Raw genomic sequence first — 16826 nt, 5'->3', positions numbered from 1 at the left:
CATGTCCCGAAAGAAATGACGAAGTTTCTAAGTTCGTTTTATTTTCACGTAACGTGCCAGGATAAGGGGAAGTGGGGCTTCATTTACCGAACAACTTTGCGATAGCCTATTCTCATTTCCCTCCCATTTCCGAAGTGAAACAAATGTTCGACCGGGTCAAGAAAACGTGAATACGTTTTTGCTTGGGTCAATGGTCAGAAGTACGCGCGCAATTTTTGCAAATCTGTTATAGCTGTTCTCTTTAGGCGGCGAATTACATTTGCGCTATAGGCTTTAGGTAGGGAACTCATTTATACATTCTAGATGTACGTGGTACTCATGAACCCATTGAAAAGAGTGAATTCTTATTACGTGTCTTCATTATTAGGCTGGTCTATAAAAGTTTATTTGACACTAATTAATTATTTTGCAAGTAATATAAATATTACAATGAAAGACATTCATGCTCGTTACAACCGGTACTCATGAAGAGCTACACTTGACATACAAAAATCAATGAGTTCCCAATACGTTCAGCCAATTCATTTCATTTGACCCGAATACGCTATCTGTTCGTTAAAGTCCGGGATACGAATCCGAATCGTTCTTTCTTATAAAAGAGTAACCGGAAATAGATTTGATCAAAAATACTGAAATTGCATGATAAGGAAAGAGATGTAGCATTGAATCGATTTCAGAGAAAGATGATGAGAATTGTCGTTTGAAAGGTCGTTGAATTACTTCGGTAATTTGACGTACTTCCGGCCACAATGACCGTTGAAGTCGCACTTATCTGAGGGTTTCTGGAACTTCTACTCGTTCACTTTAACTTGAACCGTGGAAGAGGCGAGAGTGCGAGTAACTAGTACTTAAGGGTACTTAGTGTCGCGGTGTGTTTTTCGTGCCTGTAAAGTTCAAACATTAGATCAGAAGTTAAGTGCGGTCAACTTTGTGTGTGTGCAAAGTGTGTAGAAAGCCGTTCGACGGCTTTTTGTGCAGGATATTTTCGTGCAGGTTGAAGTTTGCACTGCATTGCTTCTAGCGATAGATGGCATTGCTCGGCACACCGTACCAAAGAAAGTGAATCGCACTCTCTAGACCCCACGCTTCAGTGTCAAGGTTCCCGGTTCGGGGGAGAATCCGGAAGGGAGAAACTGTTCTCCGACAGAGCGTTGGCCAAATCCGCCGATATCCTCCACGTGCACCCACGTACATGGTTCATTGACGATCACCCCCTCGTCGACATCTGCGCCACCGGCAATCGGCGCTAATTCAGTTCCGAAAGTTTCGATTCGGAATTTCTGCACCACACCAGTTCGGGGTGCAATGCGCAACATCACCACCGTTGAATAGGGTAGTAGTTTGCCGATCTCCCGTCGTCAAATGGGATGCTACTGTGCCAATACGGTTGAAGCAGCGACAACATTGATGGTACCGTGAGTAAACGAAACGCATGCGAATCTCCACACACACACACACTTGAGCTCGAAAATAAATAGCAGGATAGGCTAGCAATCGCTAGAACTAGTGCAGAAAACCGCACACACGATTGGGGAGAGCTAGCAAATAAACAAATGAATGGGAAAGAAACAAGTATGTACTATGAATAAAACCTAGGTTAGGAACACTAATAAATCATATGATGATTTCCGTTAACTGCCCCTGAAATAAATGTTGTTTTTTTTAAAGTTAAAGCTTTCCCCGTAATGTTAATTTTGGTTGGTTAGATTCTTCACATTTTGGCGCTCTTCTATTTTGCGTTTTTTTGTAGTATTTGTTGTTGTTGTAGTTGAATTTACTTCAGGTTGGACTGCCTGGGAAAACAGTCTCCGCACTCACGTGTCAGGATCGGTGAGGGAAATCTGAAAGGGAAAGTTCCTCCAGTGATGATAAATCCGAGTGGGGTTGTTGTGCTGCGGTAGAACGACGGTTTAGCACCAACTTTCGCTTAGGACCGTTTGAAGCGGCATGTGTTTGTGAGGATCTCAATCCCTCATGCGATTTTAGTCTGCTAAATTGCCCTCAAACTAAATTTCGGTCTCTTCCATACATAAACCCTCCCTGAGGTTGGGTTTCTTGCCGGGCAAATCAAACCTTGACGAGTGGTCCTTTTCGGAGGTGGCGCTTAAGCCACTTGTTCTTGAGACAGGAAGCGTATTCAGTGGTGGAAATCTCGCAGGTTGCGAGACGTCCGTTGCGCCACATAACATATGTGGAACTTCATACAAAATAACTGACTAAAAGTTGGCCCCTTTTTTGTGTTGCCTCAGTGGTATAACTGGTATAGTTGGCCATCGATCTGTCAAAATAAAATTCTCATGATATCGACACTGAGCGTTCACAAGGACCAATGTTGAAAACGAAAACAATGGCTTCTTTCGTAAATTTCTCGTAGTTTAAAGTCAATCCATGTACCCCCAATTGATAGGGGGATCTCCCTCTACATAATCATCGTGGTGATTTACTTGAGCGGTTTTCCATTCTCGAGAAATTCACGGAATTAGTCATTGTTTACGTTTGCGACATCGGCTTTTATGAAAGAGAAGCAGATATATGGTTGCAGGCTCAGTAAGCATTGACGATTTTCGACGACTCTGCATTGCAACTCTTTTCTCCTATGGTAAAAACAACACAATTTCATTACTTCAGTACAAAATAATTGGAGTAGATCTTTGTGCTGAGGTTTAAGCAAAAGTTTGCACCTGGCCGCAGTTGAGAGACATATAGAGGGCTGAATCCTAGGGTATTACAGGTATTACTTGCTGCAAAATTGCTGCTTCGCTTTGGACTTCAAAATGTATGCAGTAAACTACTAGTTTGCGCAGTCATATTTTTCCTTCTACGAATCCAAATGAATGAAGCAAGGTGACGAATTTGTTGGATCCAGCTATACAATTATAAATAAAGGACGTAAATAGTTAACGATTAACAAAGACATAAGTTCAGAAGTGCTAGTCATAGAATCATAAATCACACTTTTAGAAAAAATCATGTGCCCTGAGACTGACATATATGAGCGTCAATTTTGACATGAAATTGAGTCATAACATAACGGCGAGTAACGAACTTTTCAGTCTCGGTGCACTTAATTTTAAATGATATATTTGTTTACGTCTGATCCTTTATGTCAAAGATGGATTCCGTCACGTGTAAAATTAGTTATTTCTAAGTGTGCAGGTTATTATTATTTTAATAGAATTGACTACCCTCTTGTCTCCCTTTCTTACGTTACAGCTGGTATAATCAATTTGACAGATCGATGTCTTTATGTACCACTTGAAATCACTGAAATGGGGTCGATTTTTGATGACCGAGTTCCACATATGTTATGTGGTTGCGCTGTAGTGGCAACTCGCCAAATCTGGCTCAATTCGCGACATTGCTTTTCGGGTGACGCCATTTTTCCAACTTTCGAAAAACTGACAGCGATAATAATACAGTGTAAACAATAATCTCTCCTTTTTCCGTGATGCAATTTGACGTGGGACACCCTTTAATACAAATGCAGCGTGGAAATGCGAATTTGAATCATATCCATCGTCTTGAAAACAAGCGGAATTTTCAAACTTGTTTTTCTTGAAACTTAAAATTTTGAGTTACCTAGCTGTAGCATTAAGGGGACGATGTGTTCGCAAGTGAAGGTCAATTGAATTTCAAAATTAGAGCAACAGCTCGTTTACAGGTTTTTCACCTGAAATATAATGATATTGAGCGTCGATCGTATGCAGTTCCAAAAAATGACATTTTCCGCATTTCGTAATATTTGAACGGGACCCAAGGAAAAAGTAATGTAGTTTCACTGCAAATCGATCAGTACCGACGATTTATCTCAGGAATATAATTCTTTCTATGAAAACTTGTGGTCCTGAGTCCAAGTCAGAAGGCTCCGCCTCATACCGTTGGAGATACTGCTGCTGCTAGTTGCTCAGGAGATCGGATCATTACGTTGTCCGATGTGAAAATGAGCTTCGGTACGACATCGTTCTTAACTTAAAGCTCACCCTACACCTGCCCGATATCATCCGATTGACTCTTCACAAATGAAAGCGAGATAAATATAGAAAACAGTCGGATCGGATGATCCGGGTAGATGCGGGTTGAGCTTAATGCAAAAATAGCTCGTTAAAGAGGCGAGTCTCCTTCCACCCCACGTTGGTTGTCTAGGCGATACACTCCTGCTTGCTGCTGGTACTACTAACTACGCCGTCCGAAGCAAAATAAACGGAGACATGACAGCTGCGCTCTTTTATAACTTTTCAAGTTTAAGCAGAACGATGTGCAACCAAGTTGTACTCGATTATGATGACTGGGTTTGGGAAAAAAGTTTATTTCTTGAAAACAGTGATAAATTATCACTTTTTATTTGTACTTTTTTCAAAGGTTTTTTTTTTGTTATGAAAAATTAGAAAAATATTTATTTTATAAATTTGTAGAGCTATTTTCTATCGATTGGTGTACTTAGATATTAATTTTATCTATAAATGAGAAAGTTATAAGGGTTCAAACTCTAACACATTTTCGTGACGGTCGCAATTTCCATAACACGTATCACAGAACAGAAGGGGAAGTGCAAACAAATCAATGAATCAAAAAGTAGTTCGTTTTCCTGCTCAACAAGCAATGTGTTGTGGTAGCGTTCCACGCGGGTTTTCTATGTGCACTCACACTATCATAGCATTCTGCCTATCTTAACTGCAGGCACGTAGTCTACGTCAGCATGATTTTGACACTAAAACCGATTATTTTCGATCAAATTTACGAGAAATCGAGACGTTTTACCACGAAGCAAAAGCGAAAGCGTAACGTTAAGCAACTTAATGTTATGATTATCATATAGTTTATCATTGTTGATTAGGTATGTTTGGATACTTGAGACAACATATTTCAAATAATGTATGAAATCACCTATCTTGTAGACATCTTGCTAACAAGTAAATAATTTGCTTGAAATAAAATATATAGGGGAAAGGGATGTAATGTCGGCCTAAGTGTTCTTAATTTTGGCCCATACATAAATTCAGCAATCGACTAAATTTTCAATAGCAATCTTAGATCCATAGGCCAACATTAGAGCCATTTCCGATACTTGCATTTTACTAGGCTGGAATCTCTTAGAATTATTGATTAAATTTTTACAAATTGCCAAAGGAATCCAACAGCATTAAATGGTATTTACTCCAGCTTGAAAAACTATGTACAAGATTATGTTGGAATTCTCTAACACATGGAAAACTGAATCCAATGGAATGTTGATCAACCAACATACGCAATAACGGCTCTAATTAACTCCAAACATAAAAGTTCGAATAAACGAAAGTTCATTGATTAATGCTAGTGTTTCCTCCTCTCTCACTCTCGATTTCCAGACTTAATACTCCGGAGGCGGACCAACGATCGCAAGCAACGAACCCGAAACGACGTACGGTGAATTTGAATGCGCACTGATGACCTACGATTACCAACATTGTATAGTTTAATTCCAACGACGCGAACGTAACGAAAGCAAAAGTGTGACGCGAGCCCGTTTGTGAACGTGTGTCTGTGTGTTTTGTGATTGATATGGATATGGCACCGGGTTTAGGAGGTTAATAGCGCGCCGCGCACCAAACAAAAATGCTGTTACCGTGTGTAGCAATGGTAGTCCTTCGCAACCAACCAACGGCGACGAACAATCATGTTTGGCTTGTCAAGTATGCATCTACAGCAACACCAACAGCCATTTGGTAGCACCGTTGAGAATTTAGGATCAACAATGAAGCCGGACAGTCCAGATATTGGCGTTTCTGTCGAGAAGCAGCCACTGAGTGAGATCACCAACACTGCTGGTGGTGGTGGTGGTGGTGGGGATTGTGGAGTTACTTTGAAGTGGAACAGTTCCAACTCCAGTTTGAGCAGTGCAAGCGACAGGAAAAGCACATTCTACACCGAAGTAGAACCTAAGGTAAGGATCGACTGCATGAGTCATATTCTTGAGCCCTTTATTTCTCTTCTACGGTTACGGCCATGCCTGCCAATCAAAAACCTACTGTTTACAATAAGTCCATTGTTTATTTTGATATCGAGCGTATTGTCCAACGCATGCCACGCAATGTTGATTAGATTGGAGTCACATTTGAAGCACCCTCAACAGGTGGAACAACACTCACAGAAACAACGCTCTTTCAAGTCATTGTGTGAAAACACAATGTTTTCTGATTCTCTCAGCAGATCTAAATCAACACAACCACTTGCAACAGATCGAAATCATGTCGAAGCCATGTAGATTCTAAATAGCCTATAAATATCACCTACTACCAGCCGCTGTTGCAACGCTCCATAATTGAACGGACGAACAATCACTCGCTCCCTGCGACGACGACGATGACAACGGCGTCGGCGACGCCGGTAGAGCTCTAGCAGTTGTATGTCTTAGCAAGGCACAGCGAGAGAATTATGAGTAATTAATCTGTATCTTGAAGCCTGATGCAATCCAATAGCCCATTGTTTGAAAGGTTCGACGGCGACGACGACGACGACGACGAAACCCATTCAAATCCATGTCAGGAAAAAGCCTTCGCACCATTGTTGTTCGGCATCGGCATCTGTATGCCGCCGTCGACGTCGTCGTCGTCGAAGCATATTAGAAGGCACCATTTATGCAATCATCCATATGCCATCATCCATCGTCATCGCATATAGTTTCGCATCTATTGAGATGAGCTACCATCCAAGTGCGTTATGACTGACAGGCGCTTTACAACTCATTTAGATCGAAATCACCTAACGGCGACGACTACGACGCCGACGACCAACTAGGGTTCCCATTTGCAAATCAAGCCTGATGCGAAAAGCCAAAGTGTTGCAATTTTTAATTGCATTTATTTCAAACGGTAGTCCATCAACAACTGCAAGCTGCCCCGCAGCCAACACAAACGGAGCGATTCGATTCGATGAGCTCAAATTAGCTCGGTTTGCCACAAACATAAGGCAGCCGACCGCCCGCCCGCCCGCTCAAAGAGCAGAAAAAATAAGATTTTCGAAATCAACGAAACGCTTGGCGATGGCCATCACTTAACCAATATAAAACGCACCGGTCTATTTGGTAGGCTAATGGGAGTAGCTATGTTTCCAAACGGTCTCTAAACTCTCTCGGATGTAATTGGAAGCGAATTATTTATTTCTGTCAGGGCTGTCCGTCCGTTCGTTGGCACCTCGGGCGGCGGGGGCTCCTCCCAAGTCATGATTGGCGAAGAAAAGCGTGAATGTGTGTGTGATTGAACCTCTGCTCTGGCTGATTGCTGCCAGTTACCACCTGCTCCTGATGTAATTCGACTTATGGTAATCGAAAGACCGATAATCGATAATGAAGTGTGCGAGGAGGTGCGAGTACATCACGGGTGTAGGCATTTCAGAGCTGGGCTGACGTTGCAATGGGATCGATTTGGATTGCGTGAAATGGTACTTTTCCTGATAACTGCAATTCGTTGCCAGAAAGGGGGTGCAACCCTTTTTGGGTGGGTATTATTCAATAAAAAAATCCTACCCGGCGATTCAAATGGTATTGGAGACATATGGTCCATTTTTTCAGAGTTTGATATAGAAATAGACATTAAAGCGTTTTACAAAATTGGAATAACTTATGATTGTGAATTAGAGACAATGTATGTGAGTTTTTCCTATTCTTTAAGCATTATTTGTCACAAATTGCTAAACCCTTTCTCCTCCTTTATCGAGTGACGTACTTAATGGATCGCCCTCTTATTTCTATATCTTTGAACTTTTACTAAATTACTATGGGGAACGACCCACGACTCTGCACTTAGGTGTAGAACTGATAGCAGTAGAACGTTCACTGGCGAGAGCAACTTCGATTGTATGCGGAGAGCATCAGCGGATGAGTCATTTTTGGTTCTGTGATAGAACTGCCCAAGTAACAATTCAAGATGGACAACAAGAACAGAAGCTGATTATTGGTCGAATTAAGGCGTGCAAAGTAGTTGATTAGTATTGCATAAAGCGAATTGTATCCCCATAATTCAACCTCAATAAGTTAGCTTATCTAAAGACAGAACAAGATTTATTTAATTAGCGGCGCCGGTGGTGTAGTGGTAAGCGTGATTATCTCTCACCCCAGCAGGCCTGGGTTCAATCCCAGTCCACGCCGCCGGGATGTTCGGAGGCATAACATCTCTGATCACGGGAAGCAAAGCCGTTGGTCCCCTGTTCATGAGTTGATGGGTCGATAGGTAGGGTCCAGGTGTGGGAGCTGCCTCCCTGGCGTCGGTAGCATTGGTGTTCAGCACGGAAAACAAGATCGACGGAAAACAAATCAAGGAAAAAAATAGGCTTATTTAAGCTTAACACTACTCAACAAATCAGAAATACACTACAAAAATGTTGATAGCCTGATATAAGAATAGGAATCTATAGCATTTCCAGCATTTTAGTTCTTCTAAGTTCACTGCCTTTTTTTTTTTTTTTTTTTTTTAACTCTTTATTTGTTCCAAATTCAAAATAAATTACATTTCATTTTAACCTAGGTGCTCCAGTTACTGCAGTAACGTACCAGCCTTAATTGTTATGATATATATCTAAGTGTTTTTACATTGTTCATGTCTTGGCAATTCAGTATTTTAAACAGGTTTTTTAACCTGCATGTCAGTATAACAATTGATATCTTAAAACTAAAAACTAAAACTAAATCTTATCTAAGTATAAAGGGAATTAATCGTTGCAATTGAGGATTGCAACGATTTTTGCCTGAAATTATTAATTATTTTGTTGGACATTTGTGCTAAAGTCTCAACATTCGAAATTCTATGTACTTCGGTTGTACTGTACCAGGGAGGCAACTTCAAAATCATTTTCAGAATTTTGTTCTGAATCCTTTGAAGTGCTTTTTTCCTGGTAGTGCAGCAACTAGACCATATTGGCACAGCGTAAAGCATGGCCGGTCTAAAAACTTGTTTAAATATTAGAAGTTTATTCGTCAGGCAAAGTTTGGATTTCCTGTTTATAAGAGGATACAAACATTTTATATATTTGTTACATTTGGCTTGAATGCCCTCAATGTGATCTTTAAAAGTTAATTTTTGGTCAAGTATTAATCCAAGATATTTCACTTGGTTTGACCAGGCAATTGGAACTCCGTTCATAGTGACTATGTGACTACTACTAGGTTTCAAAAAGGAAGCTCTAGGCTTATGTGGAAATATGATAAGTTGAGTTTTGGAAGCGTTGGGAGAAATCTTCCATTTTTGTAAATAAGAAGAGAAAATATCTAAACTTTTCTGCAGTCTGCTGCAAATAACACGAAGACTTCTTCCTTTAGCGGAAATGCCTGTGTCATCAGCGAACAAAGATTTGTGGCAACCCTGAGGCAAATCAGGGAGGTCCGAAGTGAAAATGTTATACAATATAGGCCCAAGAATGCTACCCTGAGGAACTCCTGCTCTAACAGGTAGTCGATTAGATTTGGAATTTTGATAATTTACCTGCAGAGTTCTGTCAGTTAAATAATTTTGAACTAATTTCATAATATAAAGTGGAAAATTAAACTTTTTCAATTTAGCAATCAAACCTTCATGCCAAACACTGTCAAATGCTTTTTCTATGTCTAGAAGAGCAACTCCAGTTGAGTGGCCTTCCGATTTGTTTGAACGAATTAAATTGGTAACTCTTAAGAGTTGATGAGTAGTTGAATGCCCATGGCGAAATCCAAACTGCTCATCTGCAAAAATTGAGTTCGTATTGATGTGAAGCATCATTCTATTCAAAATTATTTTTTCAAAAAGTTTACTTATTGAAGAAAGCAAACTTATTGGACGGTAGCTAGAAGCTTCAGCTGGATTTTTATCCGGCTTCAAAATTGGAACAACTTTTGCATTTTTCCATTTATCAGGAAAGTATGCCAAATGGAAACATCTGTTAAATAATTTTACCAAGAAAGACAAGGTACTCTCTGGGAGTTTTTTGATGAGGATATAGAAAATTCCATCATCACCTGGAGCTTTCATATTTTGAAACTTTTTAGTTATAGACCTTACTTCGTCCAAATCAGTCCCCCAGGAATCATCAAAAATATTTTCCCGAGAGAAAATATTCAGAAAATCCCGAGCAACCTGATTCTCAATAGGACTAGTAAGACCCAAACTGAAATTATGGGAACTCTCGAATTGCTTAGCAAGTTTCTGAGCTTTTTCCAAATTTGTGATCAAAATTTTACCACCTTCTTTAAGCGCTGGAATAGGCTTTTGAGGTTTTTTCAAAATTTTTGTGAGTTTCCAAAAGGGTTTGGAACTCGGGTCTAATTTAGAAATATTATTTTCAAAAGTTTTGTTCCTCAGGGCAGAGAATCGCTTTTTAATTTGTTTTTGCAAATCCCGCCAGATAACCTTCGTGGCAGGATCGCGTGTTCTTTGATATTGTCTCCTACGGACATTTTTAAGACGGATCAAGAGCTGAAGATCATCGTCTATTATAATTGAATCGAATTTAACCTCGCATTTTGGTACTGAGGCAGCTCTTGCTTCAACTATAGAAGTAGTCAGAGATTCAAGAGCATAATTAATTTCATCTTTGGTTTGCAAAGGAATGTTTGGATCGAAGTTATATTCCATAAATGTTCGATACTGCTCCCAATCAGCTCTATGATAATTGAAAGTAGAGCTGTTGGGATTACAAATTATTTCTTGGGATATTTCAAAAGTTACTGGAAGGTGATCAGAACCGAAGTCAGCATGGGTAACCAATTGGCTACAAAGTTGACATGAATCAGTTAAGACCAAATCAATAGTGGAGGGATTTCTTGCAGAAGAAAAGCATGTTGGGCTGTTTGGATATTGAATAGTGTAATAACCTGCAGAACAATCATCAAACAGAATATTACCATTGGAATTGCTTTGAGCATTATTCCATGAGCGGTGTTTTGCATTAAAATCACCAATAATGAAGAATTTAGACCTATGACGGGTAAGTTTCTGGAGGTCACCCTTGAGAAAATTCTTTTGCTGGCCTACGCATTGGAATGGCAAATAGGCAGCTATAAACGTAAGTTGTCCAAATTTTGTTTCAACAGAAACTCCCAAAGTTTCAAAAACTTTGGTTTCAAATGAAGAAAGAATTTTATGTTTGATTCGCCTATGAATAATGATGGCAACGCCACCACAGGGTCCATCAAGACGATCATTTCTATAAATCAAGTAATTTGCGTCCTTCTTAACCTTATGGTCAGGTTTAAGGAACGTTTCAGTTATAACGGCAATATGCACGTTATGAACTCGCAAAAAGTTAAATAGCTCGTCTTCATTATCTTTAAGAGATCGAGCATTCCAATTTACAATATTTAGTGCTTTAAAATCCATTACTGAATTTTAAAGTCATGACAATATTATTTGCAAATTTTACTCCAGTTTGAATAGCATCAAACATGGAGTTAGATTTAAGCATATCAGAAATCATGTCAATTAATGATTTCTGTAAAAATTCCATTTTGGGGGCAGTAATGCTTCCTAAGTCAAAATTGTCAAAATTTCCGTTAGAACGTTGGTTAGTATTTTGATTTCTACCCGCTGCAATAGCAGCATAGGTAGCTCCATTAACTCGCTGAACATTGTTAGCAGCAAGGGGAGTAGGTACAGATGAAACATTTGAAGCAGGGGTGATATTTGTACCTACGGGTACGAATGTAGAATTTGTTCCTCGCTGACCGTTGTTAACAGCAGAGGAATTTGTACCTGGTCGGAAACGTGGAGCGTTTCTTACCTGACGGTTAGAACGAGATTGTAGGATCGCTTTGCGAGTCTTACATTCCCAAAAATTGGATTTGTGGTTTTCACCACAATTTGAACATTTAAATTTCTTAGGATCTTCCTTCACAGGACAGTCGTCCTTTGCGTGAGAGGAATCACCACAATTCATGCATTTAGCTGGCATGTAGCAATTTTTAGTTCCGTGACCCCATCCCTGGCACTTACGGCACTGGGTGAGGTTTTGGAAATTTCCTCCAGTCTTCCTGAAGTGTTCCCACTTCACTCGGACATGGAGCATAAGGCTAGCTTTTTCTAAGGCCTTAAGGTTGTTTAGTTCACTAGACTTGAAGTGAACTAAATAAAAATCATTAGAAATACCGTTGCGCGAATCGCCAGGACGGGATTTCATTTTCATTTTGATTACTTGGAGTGGCACAACTACAAGTAATTTTGCCAGTTCATCTTTGATCTGATCCAGGGATTCACCACTGGGCAGTCCTTTCATGACAACCTTGAACACACGTTCAGTTTTGGTGTCGTAAGTAAAAAATTTGTGCTTCTTCTCAGTAAGATACTTGAGAAGACATTTAAATCCGTCCAAGGTTTCAGCCAATACACGGCATTCACCCCGACGTCCAATTTGTAGTGAAAACTTAACTTTCACGAAATTCAAAAGTTCCATGCGAAGAGCATGGAAATCGGTAGTGGTTATCACAATAGGGGGAATCTTTTCCTTCTTGGCATTAAGCCGGGAAAGTTTACTAGAATTTTTCTTGGATGATGGATCATTCTCATCATCCGTGAGCAAATCAAATTGATTACTCAAATTAATTTCATCAGAAGGGGGGTCAAGAGTTTGCCCCTTTCTTTTGCGTTTAGGCGCCATGGCGGCAGTAAATTTTTATCCAAATCGACTTCCAAGCAGATTACTATAAGAATCTGAAGGATCGAAGAGGAATTTTCCAAATCGATATCCAAGAAGGATTACCTCGGGTAGGGTCCAAACAAGGATCGAAGAGGAATAAGAGTTGAACAAGGTAGAAAATTTTTACAGGTTGAGCACTGAAAAGTGCTGTTTAAATTTGTTGTAGCTTTAGGTAGTAGTAACACTTCCTTCAGCAAAAAGCAAATAGATCCGCACGGCAAGAGAGCACGATGCGGACTGGAAGTTCACTGCCTACTTTTCTAATCCCAAGCAGCGCCAGCAGTAGAGACAAGGAAGAGGAGTTTTTTATGAATCAGGTAGAAGTGGACTGCGACGACGTCGGAGGTAATAAAATTTGTATTCCTTTTTTAGTTTAGTTTAAATGATCTTTATTTTAGTTTAACTTGGACGATTACCATATAAATTTTTACTAAGTGATTTAATTGCTTTCTTCATCTTTAGGTATGGGCAAAATTCAAAATTTGTTTTACAGAATTAGTCCTAGACTTAGTACACGGTCGACCACCTTGGTGGGATTGGTTTGTTTTGTTTTTTATAATTTGAAGAGAAACTACTTAATACTACTATTTACAGCTTAAAACTAACCTACTCTACTATATACACTTAACCTACTATGTACAAATTGCTTATTAAAGCATGTTCAGAAAGATTGCATTTTTGAATAAATTTAGTTGTCATATCATCAATTTTGGAATCTACTTTGGGAATTTCTGCCTCTTGATGGAGGTCTGCTATTCTTGTGTCGAATGGACGATCTAGGATCATCCTCAACACTCTTTTCTGTGCAACCTGGATTTTGTTCCTGTGGGTCTGAGCGCACGATTCCCACACCGGGGCGGCATAGAAGATCGCGGGGGCTATGATCTGTTTGTAGACAACCAATTTGTTTTGCCTTGAGAGGCGGGATCTGCGGCAAATGAGCGGATACAAACACCTAACCAAGGCGGAGCACTTAACTAGGGTTTTCTCTATGTGCGAGCGGAACAGGAGCTTCTCATCGAACAACATCCCGAGATAAGTAACATCAGTGGACCACTCGACCCTTGTACCATCCATTATTACGGTACAGGAGGGAGACGGTTTAAGTTTTAATGATTGTCTGTGAAGGAACATGATCGCTTGGGTTTTCGAGGCGTTGATTTTGATTTTCCACGTGGTGGCATAATCAGTAAAGGTGTCAAGGCATCGTTGGAGCTTGTTCGTAATTTCACGAGGCATCCTACCCTTGACGGCTATCGCGGTGTCATCTGCAAACAGAAAGAACACGCAACCGTCTCCTAGAGGAGGGATGTCCGACGTGTAGATGCTGTAAAGCAGTGGTCCCAGCAGACTCCCTTGCGGAACACCTGCTGGGATCGGAAATTGTCCCGAAAGGGAACTATTCAACGACACCCTGAACGACCTTTGCTGGAGATAGTTACGGGTGATTTTCACAAGGTATGGTGGAAAGTTGGAGTTACAAAGCTTGTATATAAGTCCGTCGTGCCAGACATTGTCAAACGCCTTTTCGACGTCTAACAAGGCCATGGCTGTGGACTTGGATACAGCTTTGTTACTCCGGATGTTATTCATCACCCGCACTAGCTGATGATTGGTGGAATGCCCCTTACGGAACCCGAACTGTTCCGGAAGAAGAATGTCATGTTCCTCCACAAACTTGTTTAGTCGGCTGAGGATCAATTTTTCGAACAGCTTGCTCAGCGCTGAGAGCAGGCTAATCGGTCTGTAGCTTGACGGTAGTGAAGGGTCTTTCCCAGGTTTGCGGATCGGGATGATTTTTGCCACCTTCCAGATGCTTGGAAAGTAGTGCAGCTCCAAGCATCTGTTGAGGATGGCAGCCAGCAGCGAGTGCACCCTCGCGCTGAGATTTTTCAACTCTAGGTTGAATATTCCGTCAAACCCGGGAGCCTTCATGTTCGCACTGTGTTTCAGCGCTGAGCAAATTTGTTCCTCTGTAATCCGTTCTTCTGGAGGGACGGCACAAGGGGAGGCATCTAACGTCTGGACGCACTGCACAACCTGGTTCTCGAGTGGACTTGGGATTGTAGAGCCAAGCAAATGCGACTGGGCAATGTGCTCCCCAATTGCATTGGCCTTCTCTTCGTTGGTGATAAGCCGTTCGTCATTGACTCTAAGTGGTGGAATGGGCTTGGGGTGAGACTTCAGCACCTTGGCAACCTTCCAGAATGGTCTGGAACGGTCGTCCAGGTTCTGAACGAGCCGCCCGAAACTCTCGTTCCGGATTGAGACCATTCTGGAAGCGATCTGCCGATTCAGATCGACCATTTCGTATTTACGCTGCAGATCCCCAGTCCGCTGAAACTGGCGTCTACGAACATTTCTGAGCCGAATCAAGAGTTTGGTGTGGGAATCAATTGCTTGAAACTTACCCCTCACAGGAACTCGTCGAACGCACTCTTCGTCAGCCACGGATATGGCTTGATGGAGACCCTCCAGGGCCCGGTCGATGTCATCCACTGTGTCGAGCGGTGGGTTGTCGTCGATGTGGCGGTCGACCACGCGTCGAAACTGGACCCAGTTGACTCGATGGTAGTCCTTCCGCTGGCACGGTGCAGGGGCCACGTTGTAGCCCAGCTCGGTCAGCACCGGTTGGTGGTCCGAACTCAGGTCGTTGACGGCAACCGGCTTGGCTAATCTGGTGTTTGCCAAGAACAGGTCCAGCGTCGATGGGTTGCCCGTCGGTGATGTGAAGGTTGGTTCGTCCGGAAACCAGACGGAATAGAGACCATGCTGGGAATGGTCGAATAGCAGGCGGCCGTTTTGGTTCTGCTGGTAGTTCCGCCAGGCCTCGTGCCGGGCGTTCAGGTCCCCTCCGATTACGAAGCGGGCATTGGTGCGGGTTATGATGGCAAGGTCGTTCTTGAACTGCTGTGCTGTACCATTGCTAACGGTACATTGCCGGGGGCAGTAGACAACGATGAACCGGACGTTTCCGGTCGATGTTTCCACCTCAACGCCGACGGCCTCGATGATGGAAGTGCGGTAGTGGGGTAGGGTGCAGTACTTGATGCCTTTCTTGATGATGACCGCGACACCGCCCCCCCTGGAGCTGGTGCGATCAAGCCGGACAATGCTGTGGTCGGGCAGCCAGAAGCTGTCACCGGTCTTGAGGTGGGTCTCGGTGAGAAGGCCCACGTCGATGTCGTGCTTGCGGAGGAAGTCTGCAAGCTCAATGTTTTTCGCCCCTACGGAGCGAGCGTTCCAGTTGGCGATCTTTATGGGTTCACGGTTCATAATTAGCGACGAAGGAGATGATAGCTTGGAGCTGTTGTGTTCTTGTTGCGCAGGTGCGCTTGATGATGATGGCCTGGGCCAACAGTGTGACGATCTCATCCGTTGACAGCGGAGAATCGTCTGTAGCTTCACCGGTTGTACCGGCCAATCTCGGAGCAGGGGGATCCGTCGATGGCCCGGAGGCTTGACCGGGTACTGCAGCGGCAGCCAACTGTTGGTTGAGCGGGAGCGGCGGCAACACTGGAATTGGCCGTGATTGGACCGGTGATAACGGAGGAAAGTTCTGCGCGTTGTTTTCTGGAACCTTCTTGCGACCGGGCTGGTTGTTGGACGAGGCCTTCTTCCGGATCTCAGCGTATTCGGCCCGCTTCGGACAGGCCTTACTCGTGGCCTTGTGGGCGGCACCGCAGTTGACGCATGTGGGAGTGGCTTCCTCGATGCTGTCGCAGTTGTCGATCTTGTGGTTTTTGCCGCATTTGATGCAGCGGCTGGCCATGCGGCAATTCCTGGTGCCGTGCCCGAACAATAGGCAGTTCGAGCACTGAGTGACGCCACGGTGGGTGGGTTTATACCGCTCCCACTTCACTACGATGTGGAACAGTGTGCGTGTCGTCTGGAGATCCTTCACGGTTGTGGAGTTCTTCTCCAGATGGACCAGGTAGAGCTGGTCACGATACTTGATGGCCTTGCTGCGGGTCATCTTGTGGACTTCGACCGGCTTGAGGCCGTTCGCCTTAATCTCGTCCATTAAGGTGGTGGTGTCCATGTCGTGGAGCCCGCGCAGCACCACTTTCAGCGGCTTGGTGGCCTCGATGTCGTGGGAGAAGTACTCCAGCTTCATTCTGTCCAAGAGGGCCTGAACTGCGTTGAAGTGTTTTTCGGCCGGGACCATCAGTTTGTAGCCTTCCGTGCACCGT

General features: G+C 42.7%; 1 protein-coding gene across 1 annotated transcript in view; it reads left to right on the top strand.

Moving 5' to 3' along the window:
• LOC135701297 (uncharacterized) overlaps window positions 1-16826 on the top strand; it is a 207213-nt gene that overhangs the window by 68151 nt on the left and 122236 nt on the right. Inside the window, exon 2 of the mRNA XM_065222034.1 lies at window positions 5346-5920. Coding sequence (XP_065078106.1) covers window positions 5654-5920 — 267 coding nt within the window. The 5' untranslated portion in view covers window positions 5346-5653. The remainder of the gene's footprint in view (window positions 1-5345; window positions 5921-16826) is intronic.

The sequence above is a fragment of the Ochlerotatus camptorhynchus genome, unplaced genomic scaffold (genome assembly GCF_037179485.1).
Source record: "Ochlerotatus camptorhynchus isolate MF236.1 unplaced genomic scaffold, CSIRO-AGI_Acam_v1.1 ptg000154l, whole genome shotgun sequence".
Classification (NCBI taxonomy): Eukaryota; Metazoa; Arthropoda; class Insecta; order Diptera; family Culicidae; genus Ochlerotatus; species Ochlerotatus camptorhynchus.
Note: the sequence above shows the minus strand (reverse complement) of the source record. Positions and strands in the feature narration are given on the sequence as shown.